This window comes from Priapulus caudatus, unplaced genomic scaffold (genome assembly GCF_000485595.1).
Source record: "Priapulus caudatus unplaced genomic scaffold, Priapulus_caudatus-5.0.1 Scaffold946, whole genome shotgun sequence".
NCBI lineage: Eukaryota > Metazoa > Priapulida > Priapulimorpha > Priapulimorphida > Priapulidae > Priapulus > Priapulus caudatus.
Genome location: NW_014578007.1, coordinates 81,138 through 96,257, shown reverse-complemented (window position 1 = coordinate 96,257; position 15,120 = coordinate 81,138). Strand labels below are relative to the sequence as shown.

The 15,120-nt window shown below is 37.3% G+C and overlaps 1 protein-coding gene across 4 annotated transcripts in view; it reads left to right on the top strand.

The window, feature by feature from the left end:
• The window catches only part of LOC106814568 (Fanconi anemia group C protein-like), a 14,956-nt gene extending 1,041 nt beyond the window's left edge, over positions 1 to 13,915 (top strand). The window contains exons 2-11 of one of the 4 annotated variants that reach the window (XM_014818899.1): positions 7,987 to 8,043; positions 9,272 to 9,379; positions 10,179 to 10,353; positions 10,651 to 10,805; positions 11,207 to 11,362; positions 11,523 to 11,595; positions 11,866 to 12,032; positions 12,342 to 12,416; positions 12,735 to 12,929; positions 13,324 to 13,915. In XM_014818899.1, coding sequence (XP_014674385.1) covers positions 7,987 to 8,043; positions 9,272 to 9,379; positions 10,179 to 10,353; positions 10,651 to 10,805; positions 11,207 to 11,362; positions 11,523 to 11,595; positions 11,866 to 12,032; positions 12,342 to 12,416; positions 12,735 to 12,929; positions 13,324 to 13,533 — 1,371 coding nt within the window. In that variant the 3' untranslated portion in view covers positions 13,534 to 13,915. Of the gene's footprint in view, positions 1 to 7,986; positions 8,170 to 9,271; positions 9,380 to 10,178; positions 10,354 to 10,650; positions 10,806 to 11,206; positions 11,363 to 11,522; positions 11,596 to 11,865; positions 12,033 to 12,341; positions 12,417 to 12,734; positions 12,930 to 13,323 lie in introns of all 4 variants that reach the window. The other 3 variants (XM_014818898.1, XM_014818901.1, XM_014818900.1) reach the window with 3 other exon arrangements.
• Positions 13,916 to 15,120: the final 1,205 nt, after the last annotated feature.

The following is a 15,120-nucleotide window of genomic DNA, read 5'->3' as shown; positions in this document are numbered from 1 at the left end:
ATGGTTGAAGTGAAGTATCTAGGTCAAAATCAAACATCTAAGACTATTGCTGGTTACTAGTAGTACTGAGTAGTATGGCTGACAAGTGTATTTAAGTAACCATCATTTTATTATTGAACGGTCCAAGTGCCTGTGACTTCAGTCAGATTTGTTTGTTATAGCAAATGGTACCAAGAATTATTATATTGGTACGAATAGGCTGCGATCTAGGCATGCACGTGAAGCTCGTGACGTGCACTAAAAAAATTTTTTTATTTTTCGTGGTATGTTCTCGTTCCTAGCTCCATAAGCATGGTATCTATCTATAACATATCCATATTTATATAATCTCTTAAGTATTGGATCAGTTTTTTTTTCATGCTAATTTGAATAATAGTAATAAGTCGCGTTTTCTTATGTTTTTCATTTGAAATTTTGGTGGGGACAGGCCGGCAGATTCGCTTCTAGTGAGTGGTGAGATGGCCGCTGTGGCCTAACACTTTTCATGTTAGCGCGAAAGGCCAAGCGCTATCAGATTATATTTATAGAGATCAGTATGCTTGTATCTTGTATCTGGTTCCGCTGTCTCTTGTATTTCACAAGGCACTCGCGAATCAAACGAGTGCGGGGTCAGTCCTAGAAATAACAATAGGGATAAGAACGATCGCCTCTAATTCTGCTAACATGTTAGCCGTCAGCGGATGCGCCAGAATTTCCGTATATAGGATCTATGATTTGGTTTTAATAGTCCATGGCATGGTTGTCCTTCTCCCAATTATGCTATTTCTGTCCCTTGGCCTTAATATTTTCAATAACGTATCAACAATTAATAATGTTCCATATCTTCTTTCATATCGTTTATTACAAGTCTATACACTTATCATCGCTAAGATTATTTTCAAGTATCCTTTTACGGTTTCAATCATGCAAGTTTCAATTAAGATGGCAAATACACGGAATCTGTTAAATGATTAATTACTTTCATATATCCTTCAATCCGTATGTTTCGATGTTTATCATTCATTTTTGTTTGCCTTCTGGAGTGTTTCAATTTGTCTGTTTTAATTACTTCGTTTTAGTAGTAGCGATCTTTGACTTGTTTTTCCAGCGCTCTTTTTGCTGGTAAATGATATTCTAGGTTCGTATTCATCTAGGGATTATTTGGATTTCATTTCGCTAGTTTCTTCCTCCTTTGAGTCTGCCTGTATAAAAATTTCTTCATTAATCGTATTGTTTTCCAACTTAATTATATATTGAATAGCAATTAAGTTTTTTTGTATGCTATTTTATGCGTTATTGGTAAAATTCCCAACCTATCGCTTAATGTCTCAATGGTGTTTTACTATGGGCTTTTATTATTTTACGTAGACATCTCAATGTTGAAAGCCCTCCAACTTTTCAGATTCTTCTAGTTTATGCTTGGTCCACACGTTTCACTGGTTGTTTCAGAAAGAAGGTATTACTGTACATTTCATTATAATTGACTCTTGCTTCTTATGGTATTGTTAATAATTTTGCTCACTCTGGTCCCTGATACTGATTTCTCATCATGAGAATTCTACATTATTGATCGTGCCTTTATCATGTCTTCAAACACCCTTTGTCGATAAATAGAATGTCGCGCTAGATATGTATATTTAGTGCATTTGTGTTTATTACCGCTGATTTCCTAAGTAAATATACTCTCCTTCCTCTATCGCTTTCTTTATTGAGAATTTCATGACCATTCTGTGTTTGTTTTGTTTAATTAATTCTAAATGCTTTTTGATGTGCTGCTAATCTGTGGCATGAGTGAGGGCGATTTTTGTAATTGTTTTATTGTGATCTCCTATTCCTAATGAATATCATCCCATATCATAGTAAAGGTCATTTCTATTGTGTCACTGTATAACATTATGTATTTCACATTATTAAGAAATTTAAACCAGTCCAATGTCATGCAGGCATAGGACTGGTCCAAGTAGTAGATTCCTTGTTATTTTTCCTTTGTTAATGAATACCGTTTTGCCGTACTGGTGTTTCTCAAATTGATTATTGCTTTTTTTCCGTTCATTTTAAAAATTAATTCCGCAGCAATGGTCCGATGTCAGTCCCTATACCATAATTCCTACCATGCGTCTTTTTAACCATAGACTATCAAACATTTTGTGGATACCCCAATAATAACTGTGATGTTTTTCTTTGTTCCCTGTTGTTTATCAATAATGGCCTTAGTATCAATAAATTGGTCGGCGGTTTGTGGCTAAATCCCTCTTCCCCACTCACTTGGTTTTTGGCAAGTGTCCAAATTTCTGTCTTACGTTGGCCAGATTAGTTCTCTCACTATTTTACTTATAATATTTTGTAAGGAAGATGTCTCTCGTATTTTTTAAGTCGCTTATAGCACGCCTTCCTTTATAGACTGTTTTTAAATTTCATTTTATGGCCAGTTGCTTGGTATTTGATTCACCATTGAGAGTGAGTTTACTTATCTGTATTTTAATCGAATTACTCATATCATTTCCTGCCATAAGTCATTAATTCGTAACGGCATGCCTAAATTGGTGATCTCTGCTATTAATTACGCTAATGATCACTGATGTTTTGCTTGAATTTCGTTGTGTCGGTTATATAGTCCTCATTCTGTTCATTCGTTGTTTATCAAGTTCCTTATTCTTTGAAATGGTTTTTTCTAGCTGCATTCAATAAAATTTTACGATTCGCAGCTCGAATGGTTTTTTCAACCTACTTTATACATCTAAAATCTCCTACTTTATTAGACACATTTGTCTTGCTGATTTGCGTTTTATGTACTTCTTCCTCAATTGTTCAATACATTTTACTAAACTATGCTCTTGTGAGGTTCATTGACTCTTGTGTCCATTGAAAATATCCTAGTCTAAGTTTAATTGTTTTTATTGTCTATGTAGTTACCCATATTTTGTTCACAGGACCCCGCCCGCGTTCTCGGTGAACCTCGTTTATCCCGTATTGTTTACATTATTTACTTCTTCCTTACCCATTAAAGCAGTATCCCCCTCGCAGCATTTTATGCAGTTCTATTTAATGTAAATATGATTTGCATAGCGCCATCGTATTTTCAGGTTTCGTTTATACATGTTAAGTGGGTTTCCAACTATTCGCGATTAAAGCGAGAGCTTTTGTTTTCGATTATATCGATTCAGTGATCGATTATTTCGATCAGTCGATTGCTACCATAGGGGCTAGACGAATAATTTTTTCCGGCGGCATTATACCCTAGTTTTTTTATATGTTTGGTGAGGGGCCAATAGAACCCTCACCAAAATGATAATAAAGGTATCATAAACAGAATGTATTTCTCTACCATAGGGCAACGCTATCCAGATATATATAGAGTACGCCGAAGTGTGACGTCACGTTGGCAAGACAACGTACGGGCTGGTTTCTACACAATGCCATCTGGCATTCCATAACATTAACTGCGTGAACAATGTATGTGCGTTTTTTTTTCGTTGCTTTTCACTTCTCTTGGAAATGCTATTAAAAACTGCAATACTACTCTGAGAATGATGCGGTTACAATCGGGTAGCAAAAATTGAGAGTTGCGAAATGAGCGTCCCGCGAAAATCATGTCACGTGAGCAAGGAGCCATTTTGGTTCACCGTACCAGCAAGCTTTTCATTTCGGTGAGCGTCATTCCGTCTTTTTCTGCTATTGAGTAGCGTAAATATAAATTGTCATTTAATGACTGGTTTGCTGCGCCTTTGGGTGGCAGTAAATAGATCATGAGCGGCAGGGATACAAAAACGTAAGGTTCCCTGCAGATTCCGCAAAGGAGAAAATTTGGGTGAGTAAAGTCAGTCGCGAAGGATGGAAATCCGACCTCGTCATCGCGTCTTCAGTGTGAAGTAAGTACAGGTGTGTGTGGTAGTCATAGTCAAAACTTAATATATATCATTAATAAATTTGAAATGTTAATAATATATAATGGGCACAATACAGTTTTCCATTAAAAAGCATGTGTTAGAAGTCATAGACTTCTAATTCTATCTAATTATTGTGTGAAATTTGAAGTGTAGATCTATACAGTAATAGTATACGAATATGTCTGTTCTAATTTTTCTAATTTCACTGAGTAGACTGCATGCTGATAGTAGCGACGAAGTGGTGAGATTTCTTCTGCGTAGTGTTTATGCAAAGTCTCGAAGGTTTGCGAGTAGGCAAAGGGGAGTGGAACCCATCCAGCAGACAGGATGTAATTCTGTCTACTACATCAGTCCTCGCATTGCTGAGGAGTTGCTGAATGCAGGGCGCATGCAGTCCTTTGACGTCGAGATTAACTCCAGGACTGTCTTGAGAATTTGTTCCGCGTTGTGCGTCTCGAAAAGCCAGTGCCCATCCCCTCTCGAGTTCAAATACTCATTGAAATTAATCAGTACTGCACGCAGTTCCCTGACGCAATTCGACGCTCTGGGAGCTATCAGCAGGATGATGGGGAAGTTCCTGCGCTGACTTTCGTCAGACCAGACTGTGCAGATTCATCGGAGCGCCAAATTCAGCATGTCAGCCTTTCTCGGATGAAAGAATATTTAGAGGATCTTCACAAGCTGAGACTTGACAGTCTGTACAACCTAGCAGGGTTACTGCGTTCACGAATTCAAGCGAAATGAAAGTAACAATGTGCGTACGTGCGATAACCAGTGTCATTGCACGGACGCAGAAGATGGAGTACATCAGCATCGGGACTTACTGTATTGAAGAAAACAAGGAAGGTTCCCTTGTACATGTTGCCGATGCAGTATTTGACATTGTTCCCTACAGGTCGACTCATTGTTTCGAAAATTCTCAGGACACATTGATGGACAGGGGATAATCGCTCAACAACCGAGCTATTGACAAGGCCAATAGAAATGCACGATGAAGTTGAACTGCCGAGGCATGTCAAAGGTTAAATCAAAACTGCTTGGAAGATTTATTAATGCCGCGTCCTGCATTTTCTACTGCAGGAAAAGAAATGTCGAGGTGCAGACAGGAAGGGCAGCAAGAATGAGAAGGGTGGAGAATTGGTAGTAAAAGTATGGCTATGCGAAGTAGAAAAGAATTAAAAGTGATTTAGATTTGGTGGAATGTCAACGGCAATTGTGAGGCATTCACCACATTTCATGTGATAGGTGATATTATGGGGGGGGTGATATGTCATAAATTTTGTTATTATGAAGCACCATTTGAACTATTTGTTGAAATAAATGAAAAGATATCATAGTTTCTTGTCGATCTGTTAAGATTACATTCCAGCTATTTTAGACAGTAAAATTAATATTGATTGAGATAATCATATAAAGGGATTCGCAGGCCCTCGACACTAACAAGTTTCGCGATTGCACGGGGCAAGTAAAAGTCTATGTCAATTGTATGAAAGATCCAATTTTTAAATATGTTTGTGTATGCATGACACCTAGCAATGTTATATAGTTAAAAAAACATGTTATGGATATTGATGAGCAAAATGGCCCTATAGGAGTGAGTATCTTTATGCTTAAGTTGTATCGTGGTAATCTCAGCAAGATGGCTTTGAGATAAATAAATTTATCATCATTAGCAGAACGTACATGTATTTGATTTTTTTCAGTTCCCCTAAATCGTTGAATTTTTGCTATTATTGTAGAGTGAGCGGATCGAAGCAATTGGTTTTTGGATAGCATATGTTTGCATGTGTGATATAATTTGTGCATTAGTGCATGTATCATTGTAAAGAGGTGGGCAGAATGGATGTCCGGGTCCGGTTGCATGGTTCTGTGCTTATGTATGTTATGTGATGCTTGTGTAACTACATGTGAGATTTGTCTGTTTGTGTTTTGAGTGTGTGTTCTGGTTGTTTGTAGTGAGGCGTGCAGTTGTGCAGTATAGTGCTGATGTGCCAAGTAGCTGCGTGTACGTGTGCTCGTAATTTTATATTTTCGTGAGTGGACTGTAAGTATAATAGAGTAATAGAGATGTAATACATGTATAGTTGTTGACAAAAAATATGTGATTATACTAGTCTGTGACATCGGGGGAGGCAATGTTTTTATTAGAAGCTATAAGCGAAAATGTCTATAAAATCTGCTATATATGTCTCATATATATTTAATAAAAAATATTGCTTGGAGGTTGCGCATATCAGCTGGGCGCATCTTCCACTTAATCTTCACCGCGTATCCATCACGTGCTGTCATCGATTTGACTTACATTTTTTGAATCTAGATTACATATAAACACATTGTAGGTTTCATTAATTCAGCAAAATATCTACGCGGCGGTATCGCACATCAGAAATATACGCACGGCTATGGGCGTAAAGAAAGTGTACATATTTAAACTATCAATATGGCGCGAAACAATTTTAGTTAAATTTCTAAAAATTTAGATACATATAAACACATGTGTTATCTATGATCACTGTGATTCTTGAGTTTATTGAAGCACGATTAGTCTAATTAATTACTACGGACCATTGTACAGCGTATCCATAAAGCGCTGTACTTAAGCAGCACTAGCAGCGGTGTGGATCCGTTTGGAAACAATATGAATATGGTTTCTAATTGCGAGTTGTCGCAACTCTCAATATAAAGGGACTCTACAAAACACGACACGCAGTTAATGTTACCAGAGCATATGATTGTGTAGAACCAGTAGGTTCGTTGTCATGCCACCGTGACGTCATCACTTCGGAGCTCTATAGTACCAGAGCTAGTTTGGTACAATCATGTCATGATACTTCACACTGATTCTACACTACAGTACACTGTACAGCCTCTATTCACACTCACAGACCACATTACCTTTAAAGTAATTTCATCAACTTTACTGGCGGCGCTGTCGTACCCAAACTTGGAATCTGCACAATCTCGTGATTGTGCAACGATTGTGCTGCCCAAACTGCAGATTGCCTAGTTTGGCTGACCAATCTCAAGATTTGGCAAACTGAAAACAGTCGGTGATTCAACAACCGCTTATAGCGAATGTGTGGTGTGCGTGGTGCAAACTAGGAAGAGATTTATCTCATATTTATCCAATTATTTATTATAATCATTTAATATTTATACAAAGGTGCCAAACACATTGAGGAAGGAAGGTATACGACTTTATAGTTATGATATAACATTTGAAATCCTAATAATCATATGTTTGTGTAAGCTCTGTTTACCTCCGTTTGCCCAATCTCAAGATTGGTTGCCCAAACTGCGGATGCGCTGAAATTCCAAGTTTGTGCAAGATTCCAAGTTTGGGCACAACAGCCACAGCAAGTGGTTGCACCCAATGGCAATGGTCTTTTAGTACTAATAACTTGCAGTTGAGGGCTAGTCCGTGGATTTTGCAGGGGTTTGTCAGGCAGAAAACATCATGCTGTTCATCCCAAAACATAGATTGATTCGCATATCTGAGTTTAGATAAAATGGGCACAAATGGTACTTTTCTGTGTTACCAAATAGTTACAATAGCACTGGTTACCATGCAGGCCCTTATGAATTCCTAGATCAGCACCCCCACTTCAAATACTTATTTAATTGTTGCATGACGTGCAGACATCAGACTTCACTGCTGACTTTTTATTGTAAAGTTGAAACAGAAGTTACAGACAAATGAGAAAAGCAAGGCATTATAGCTAGTTTGCACCATTCAGTGAAAGTTGGTGTTCCTGTTCTGAAGCATGCACTATCATGCAAAATTACCTTGTTTCTTAATCTAATAAAAACTAATGACATGTGAAACTATAGTTGGTGTGACTCTCAATAAAATTAATAGGGTGATGTTGTAAACCATCTAGCAGTTTTCTCATGAGGCACATATAGATTTTAGTGTAATGGTAATAGTCTATCGTGCATATATACAGTGTGCTCAGAACACCACATTTTTATTTTATAGTCTAATGATTTTTTATACATAATTTAATAATTATTGTTCACAAGTTCCACATATCCTGTTGGGAGAACAGTCATCTTCACTGTACTCAGTAATTAATATGATATAACTTATATGTTCACACATGGTTGTTTTGGATTACAGGGCAATATTGCTGCAGTTACATTGGATCTTCCAAACACTGGTAAACTGTTGGCTAAAGTATGTGAAGAGCCCTTCCTGTTGATTAATTTTGACTTGTGCATCGCAGTCTATAATTGTCTCCTGTGGTTCTTAAAGCCCTCACCAGTCACTCAACTGGAGAGTGAAGCTAACCAGTGGTCAATGGTAGGATTTAAAGCACTCCGCTTCTTTAAAGGCATAATAGGCCCATTGATTATGCAAAGTTGACGAATGCTACAGTAACTGGCACCTTGTGTAGTTAATAAGTACATTATCTTATAGCCAAACGCATATTAGTTTGTCCAATATCACTGCTAATTACTAAGAAATGTCTAATTGAAATCCGTAAATCTGGTAATCTGGAGCCAACGCTAAATTGGTTGCCAAGCAAAATAGCCTCGAATTCGGTTAGGTGACGTCACATGTTGCTACGGGTGTTGAGCAGAGAATTGTTTGTCCCAGGATGCATATAACAACTAATGAGCTAGTAGAATGTATCTCTGGGTGTATTCTCGGTATTGAGGCACAAGTAAATAACTGTGGGTGCTCCACGTGTCTTCAATTTCGGACACAGGTGTATTCGTTTGACCAATATACGTAAATACGCGTAGTGCCGTCTGCTTTCCATGTTTAGTCTGTGGCGGTGATTAGTCCGCGATCCCCCCACAGTGTTGGCCCCTAACACAGCCTACTTGATTATCACGAGCGTCCGTGATTCATACGTGGATTCCACGTTCATTACAATCAGAGCTACAGTTACGGTACTGTACCATCGCTAGCATTGCGTACGGCCGAGCATGTGTGCGAAAATGGCCAGTGCACTATAAATCTGTATCACACCCGTTTCGCCATATGCGGTTTCGAAAACTGTAAACAAGTCAGTCAACTGATTTCTTGGACTACGGATTTCAATTAGACATTTCTTAGTAACCAGCAGTGATATTGGACAAACTAATACGCATTTGGTTATAAAGTAATGTACTTATTAACTACACAAGATGCCAGTTACTGTAGCATTCGTCAACTTTGCATAATCAATGGGCCTATTATTCCTTTAATACTCACATGTTGCTTGTGAACGTGCCGCCTCTTCCTAAATCGCATTCCATACTATTATTTGGTATTTAGACAATTAGTATTACTGGAGTTGTGATAAACTATTAGAGCTATTATAATTTACTTTTAATTTTATGAGGATATTATGTAATTATTTAATCAATACTAAACGTGCTAACTCGTTATATTATCTGTGATCAATTATTTTCAGTGTCAACTAAAGCTAATCATGCAGCATGGTGAGGACACAGCGACTAGTGACCTATCCCCAGTGCTGTGTATTTCACGTTTGGATGCGAAAAAGCAAGTACTGACAAACGTATGTGTAGTGTGACAAATGAGTGATTGCGTATATATGCCTCTTGAATATGAACTTGATTGCCATCTGACACCCAAGTTGACATAACCCATGTCCTAAAGTAGACATTCTACTCACAGATGCATAAAACATAGTAGTGATACAGGGACATAGCTAGATGGGGGGGGGGGGCTTGAGAAATTTAAATACAGTACTTGGTCACTGGTTGTCACACTCCCCCACACCCCACTCAACATGTGCACGTGACGTTGGCCCCCCAAGGCAAAATGGGTTAGCTACTATAGAGCGTTTGTCTGGTGTCGATTTTGACAATCATAAGATAATGTTAATAATGCTCATTATTCTAAATTTACATATATAGCTGTTACAATATTCTCAATCTTATTAATAAAAAATTATCGAAATTAGTAAACATCATTAGATATTATATATGTATCAAAGGTATATTATAGTTCTTAAAATGTAGTATTTGGTGGATTTTAAGAATTTAGACTCATCAGGTTAATGTGCTGTTGTGTGAAAAACTTTGAATGGTAAAGGTTGACAGGTTGAAAAGGTGTGAAGTGGTATAATTTGTAAGGGTTAATGTGCACTTTTATTGTAATGCAACACTGCTGAAATTCATTTGGTTCATACATCTTGTAAGGACTACTTGTGGACATATTGTAGTCACATAATGAAATTCTACACAAATATTATATAACATAACATTTTTAAATAATACTGTGCAAAATAGCGATTTAATTCTAGGAAACCCATATTCTCGTCATGATAAATGATTCTTTGTGGTCTTTTACAGTTTTTCAGCATATTTTCTGAATGTGTCTGCAAGAACACAGATGATCAGATGCTCTACCCTGTCGAAAATGAAGTGCAGTTTCAATCAAAAATTGATGGCAACCTGAGGCAGATGGTCATGGCTATCCCGGGGTTAATCACCAATGTGTACAGGGACCAGCGAACATGTGGATCATGTGAGTGATACAGTACATGATGATTTTCCTAAAATTATGAAATGGTTTTTTTCACAAATAGCCATTGTACATTCTAATATTGATCAGCTATTGATAATACACTCCATATAATACTGCATAATACATGTGCATATTTTGTTGATGATCAGATCACCTTAGTAGTTGAGATTGTTTGGCGAGAGAGTGTGCTTGTTATACAAATGAAACAATAACTTCAGTCTCAAGTCTAAATACTTTCTAAGCAGGTAGCAAGAGATTTACATTGCCTTTTAGCAGAAGAACAGGTTTTTATTTCAGATGCTTGTGGTTTGAGTGATGACATTTGTCGGGCCCTCTGGCTGCTCCATATACCTACTCTGGAGCAAGAGTTGCTATGGATGTTGGAAGCCCTAGCAGAGAAGCAGGCCATATCCAAGCAAGTAGCTATTAAAGTGATACAGAGAAGGAAAATGGTAACTAATCCTCATGCGACTAAATTCTGATGTTTCAGCATTATTAACTATGCAGCCACCTAGTAGAGTCGTTCTCATATACCAGGATCAGGAATATGATCTTTTGATATAAATAGTGTTACCCAATCAAAACAGCACTTTAAAAACTTGTTACATGTTGTGAGTTTTTGGTATGAGAGCCATTATAACGTATTGAAATATAGCAGAACTTTAATAATTATAATTATGGAAGATACTTTTATTTTTAATAATGTTTACATTGTAAAAGAAGCAGAAGTTAAAACTAGACATACGTACATGAAATTGTCATACAGACTTTCTGATTTTACTAGCCTCTACTAATCTCAATGTATATAAAACTGTGCTAACTTCACAGACGTTCTTAAACGTGTTTATTTCAGCCCATGGCTTGCAGTAGGAGCGCACATTTGTACAGTTTAGTCATTGACATGTGGCACTCCTTGTGGGAGATGTCAAAACAAGCTCCTCATTTAACCACCATCATAGGTTGGTTCAGTGAGTGTGTCAGGCAGGAGGCTACCAGCACCATTCCTGCTGTAAGCTATCTCCAATATGAAAACCTATGATTGTAGACAGAAGGAGTGATTAATGAATAATATTACATTGTTGTTGTTTTTATTTTGTGATGTAGAATTGTAATTAGAAGTCAATCATATGTCTAGTATTATCTTGTATTAACGTCAATCTCTGTTTCAGGAGAGGTGCATTTTGGAAGCATACCAGAAATGTTGGAGACCACTGGTAAATCTTTTGATGGTTTCACCTAAAGGTTGGTTGGTTTGGCTCTTTCATGTTAGAATATTATTTGTTCTCACTCTTCTGTTAGAAAACAAAATTATATACAGGTGATCCCTCGTTACAATTCAGCACCACAAATAATGCTGTAAAATATGTGATACTGTATGATGAGTGTTTACATTTTCACATTAAAATGTACTTTTTGTAACCTCTTGAATTGTATTTTAGAACCTACGTTGCAATGGGTAACTAATCTGACAGTATACTGCTCACATTGGTGTTGTTTTTGCTGATTCCATAGACCTGCCATTGCCAGTTTGTGAGTTGTATCTGCATAGGATTTGGGAGCAGTTGAATAAAGCAGTAAGCACGGGGACTGGTATGTCCACTGGTCTGCTCTTTACTCTCATTCAGTTTTCTGGATGGTACTACATGAGCCTAATCCTGCTGCTATATGGCTGTGAAAGTGTGAGTCTCCTATTCAGTACTCGTTCTGTGAGTTTGAAGATCACAAAATGATGTTCGTTGTTTAAAAAGCATGAGACTGGACAGAGGACTTATTTGCTAATATTGGTCTGTTGACATTGTCAGTTGAAACGTTGTAGATGGGTGATGACAATCGTGGGTGCAGCAAATCACAGAATAACCTGCAGTAGCTACTGCAATCCACAGCAGCCTATTCTCAGCAGATTCTGTGCAAAGGAATAGAGATTATAAGTGGGTGTTAATTAGCTCAGCCACTATAAAAGCCAGATATCACTTTTATGCCTGTTTCAGGACATGAATGTATTTCTACGTGTCGCGTGGAGTTACCATGATGGTATCCGGAATCTACCCTCTACTGAATCTCTGGTATACAAAAATGTGAATTAGAATGCTGAGAACATTGATATGTAATTTGTGATTGGTCCATGACACAATTAAAAAAAAAGTTGTGACACAATAGCTTACAACATCACAGGGGTACACTGGAAATACATCTGTATTCGTATAAAACTGATAGCTTCAGACAATAGTGGACCTACAGTGTCATTCGAAAACTATCATAACCTACTCTAATGTCTTCATATCGCAACCAAACAAAGAGTCCTAGGGTTCTTAAAACTTACTAGACATGCAGTACCTTTATCGTCTCATTACTACAGCTCAGACATGTTTGCTTGTGTGCAGAGTGAAGTGAAGGCCTTTGGCTCTGGTCTCCGGGCGGTCATGTCGAAAACACATTTAGAGCAAAGAGATATTCCTACCATCAGCACCATCTCTTCTGCAGAGGAAACGTCGCGGTGCGTGATCAGTCACATCCTTCTGTTGTTTATGGTTTGCTCTGAAGGAGGTTTATCACTCACAGCTGACATCATTCACATGGTATGTAAATGCGTTGCTGTACTTTTCAGAAATTGAATATCATTTACCTCTAGCCTCGAGATATAGACATGATTAGGATCCCCATTGCAATCTTAATATTGTCTGCTGATAAGGGTAGCTTGTGTAAACCTGTAAACCTGCTATTGTAAGTTAAAATGGAAGTAGAGTTGTATAGAGATTAGGTAATAAGCATCGCCTGTACAGAGGTCAGCGTATGACAATCTCTTGTATTGAGGTTGCATCATGTGTGAACAACATGAGAGTAATGGTTGGATGATGGCGTGTATATAGTGACTAGGTCATGGCCAGTCTTTATAGAGGTCGGATCATGAGGGTTCCCTGTATAGATGCTTGGCCAGAAATCTCAGTGAAATGCTGCATTTTTTGCTTACAGGCAACATATTCTCATGACTCTGACGTGCAGATTGCCTCATGGCTAGATGCACAGGAGTATTGCACAGCTATTGGTATCCATGGGAATAAGGCAAGCAAAATAGCATCTCTGCTGGAGACTGCTCTTGCAACACAGGGTGACAATGGTGATAGCACTTTACACCCCGCCGATAAACTGAAGAATGTGCTGGCAAATGTTGTCCGATTGTGACGGCCAGACAGTTTACTAACTAAACATTTTATTAAATTTTACACGATAATTACATAGATACTCCTGACTGATTTTTCACAGTAATCTTGACCAGAGAGATATCTTAAATGTACATATGTTAGCTACAGTCATTCCTCTTCATATTACATATTTTCGTAATTTATGTAACATTTTGATGCAGTTGTGGTCGTGGAGTGTAAGGGCAGTGTGCGAGATCATACAGCAGTTTATTATACTCAGATGATTAATGTGATAGACTGCTGCATTGGGTTGTAATGTTTATTTGTAAAATTTTAATGTAAAATTGTAATTGTAATGTAAAATTTTATTGTAAAGTAATTTGTCAAATAAACTGACAAACACTGTTACAGAATACAATGACTATATAAATATTTGTATATTATATATGTATCTATAAGTAATAGTATTAAATCTATTATTATATGTGTATATTTAAAAATAAAGTTCTCAGTAAGTTCTCAATGACACAGTGTCTAGCTGCCATACTTGAATCACACATGAAATTCCAACACATGGACTTTTTCAAAAGAAACAGCCCGCTGCTTAATTATGTTATTACAGTGTAGCGAGTTTGTTTTGTAGATAAATCTAAGACCTGGTTACAAAATATGGTTACCGAGCATGCGTAGTTGAAATGCAAAATTGAGCAATAGCCGCTTTACATGTCAGTAAATTATTGACTATAATTTTAACATTATTCATATGCCTTTATAAAGTGCATCTGTCTAAACAACCTTGTAAATTATTAGGGAATACATGAAATTTTATAACTAAATTATAATACTTTCATTATAGAAACGAGAATTCAAACGCTGGAATCTGCTATACGCATTTCCCATAATAATTCGTCAAACTTGTCATTGTAAAACTTTGCTACGATCATGCATTATTACAAATATAATATATATACCCGTGTCTATTGAACGCGCGAGATCTCGCGAAAGAGAAGCCCGTCACATCGTGGCGAAGCCCGATTTAAATTAGGTGACCGAATCTGGTTTATTCCATGTGCACTTTTAATTTTTCCCCCACACAAGATGGCGCCACAATGTTAAAGTTCAACATAATGCCCAAACGTCGTTGGATGGTGGCGGCCCTGGACAAAGAAAGTAATAAGTAAAATATAATATAAAAGTAAGTAATAAGCGAATAAGTAATAGCAGAAAATAGGAGAACGAGATCAATTACATTAGCCACGTACTTGAACCGCATGTTATTGTATATATGATATATAAATCAAAAACTATTTCTTGAAAGACTGTAGTTTTATGATTAAAATAAATATACAGCTTTTGTACAAATCATAGTTATAACTAGAAATTGCAGTTGTCGCCAACCACATGTATCCCCCGCGATCTAGTATGAATGAAATATCTCCTGGTTTTGGTACGTGACACACCTTCTCCCCAAGATGTGTAAGTATACCAAGTTTGCTCGTGCGAGGTCAATTAGAGACCGAGTTATATAGAGCTGAAGGGAAATATGATCAAGATCAAGGTCAAGGTCAAATAAAGGTCGCAGTGACCTGGTTTTAGTACGCGACACACCTTCTCCCCAAGATGTGTA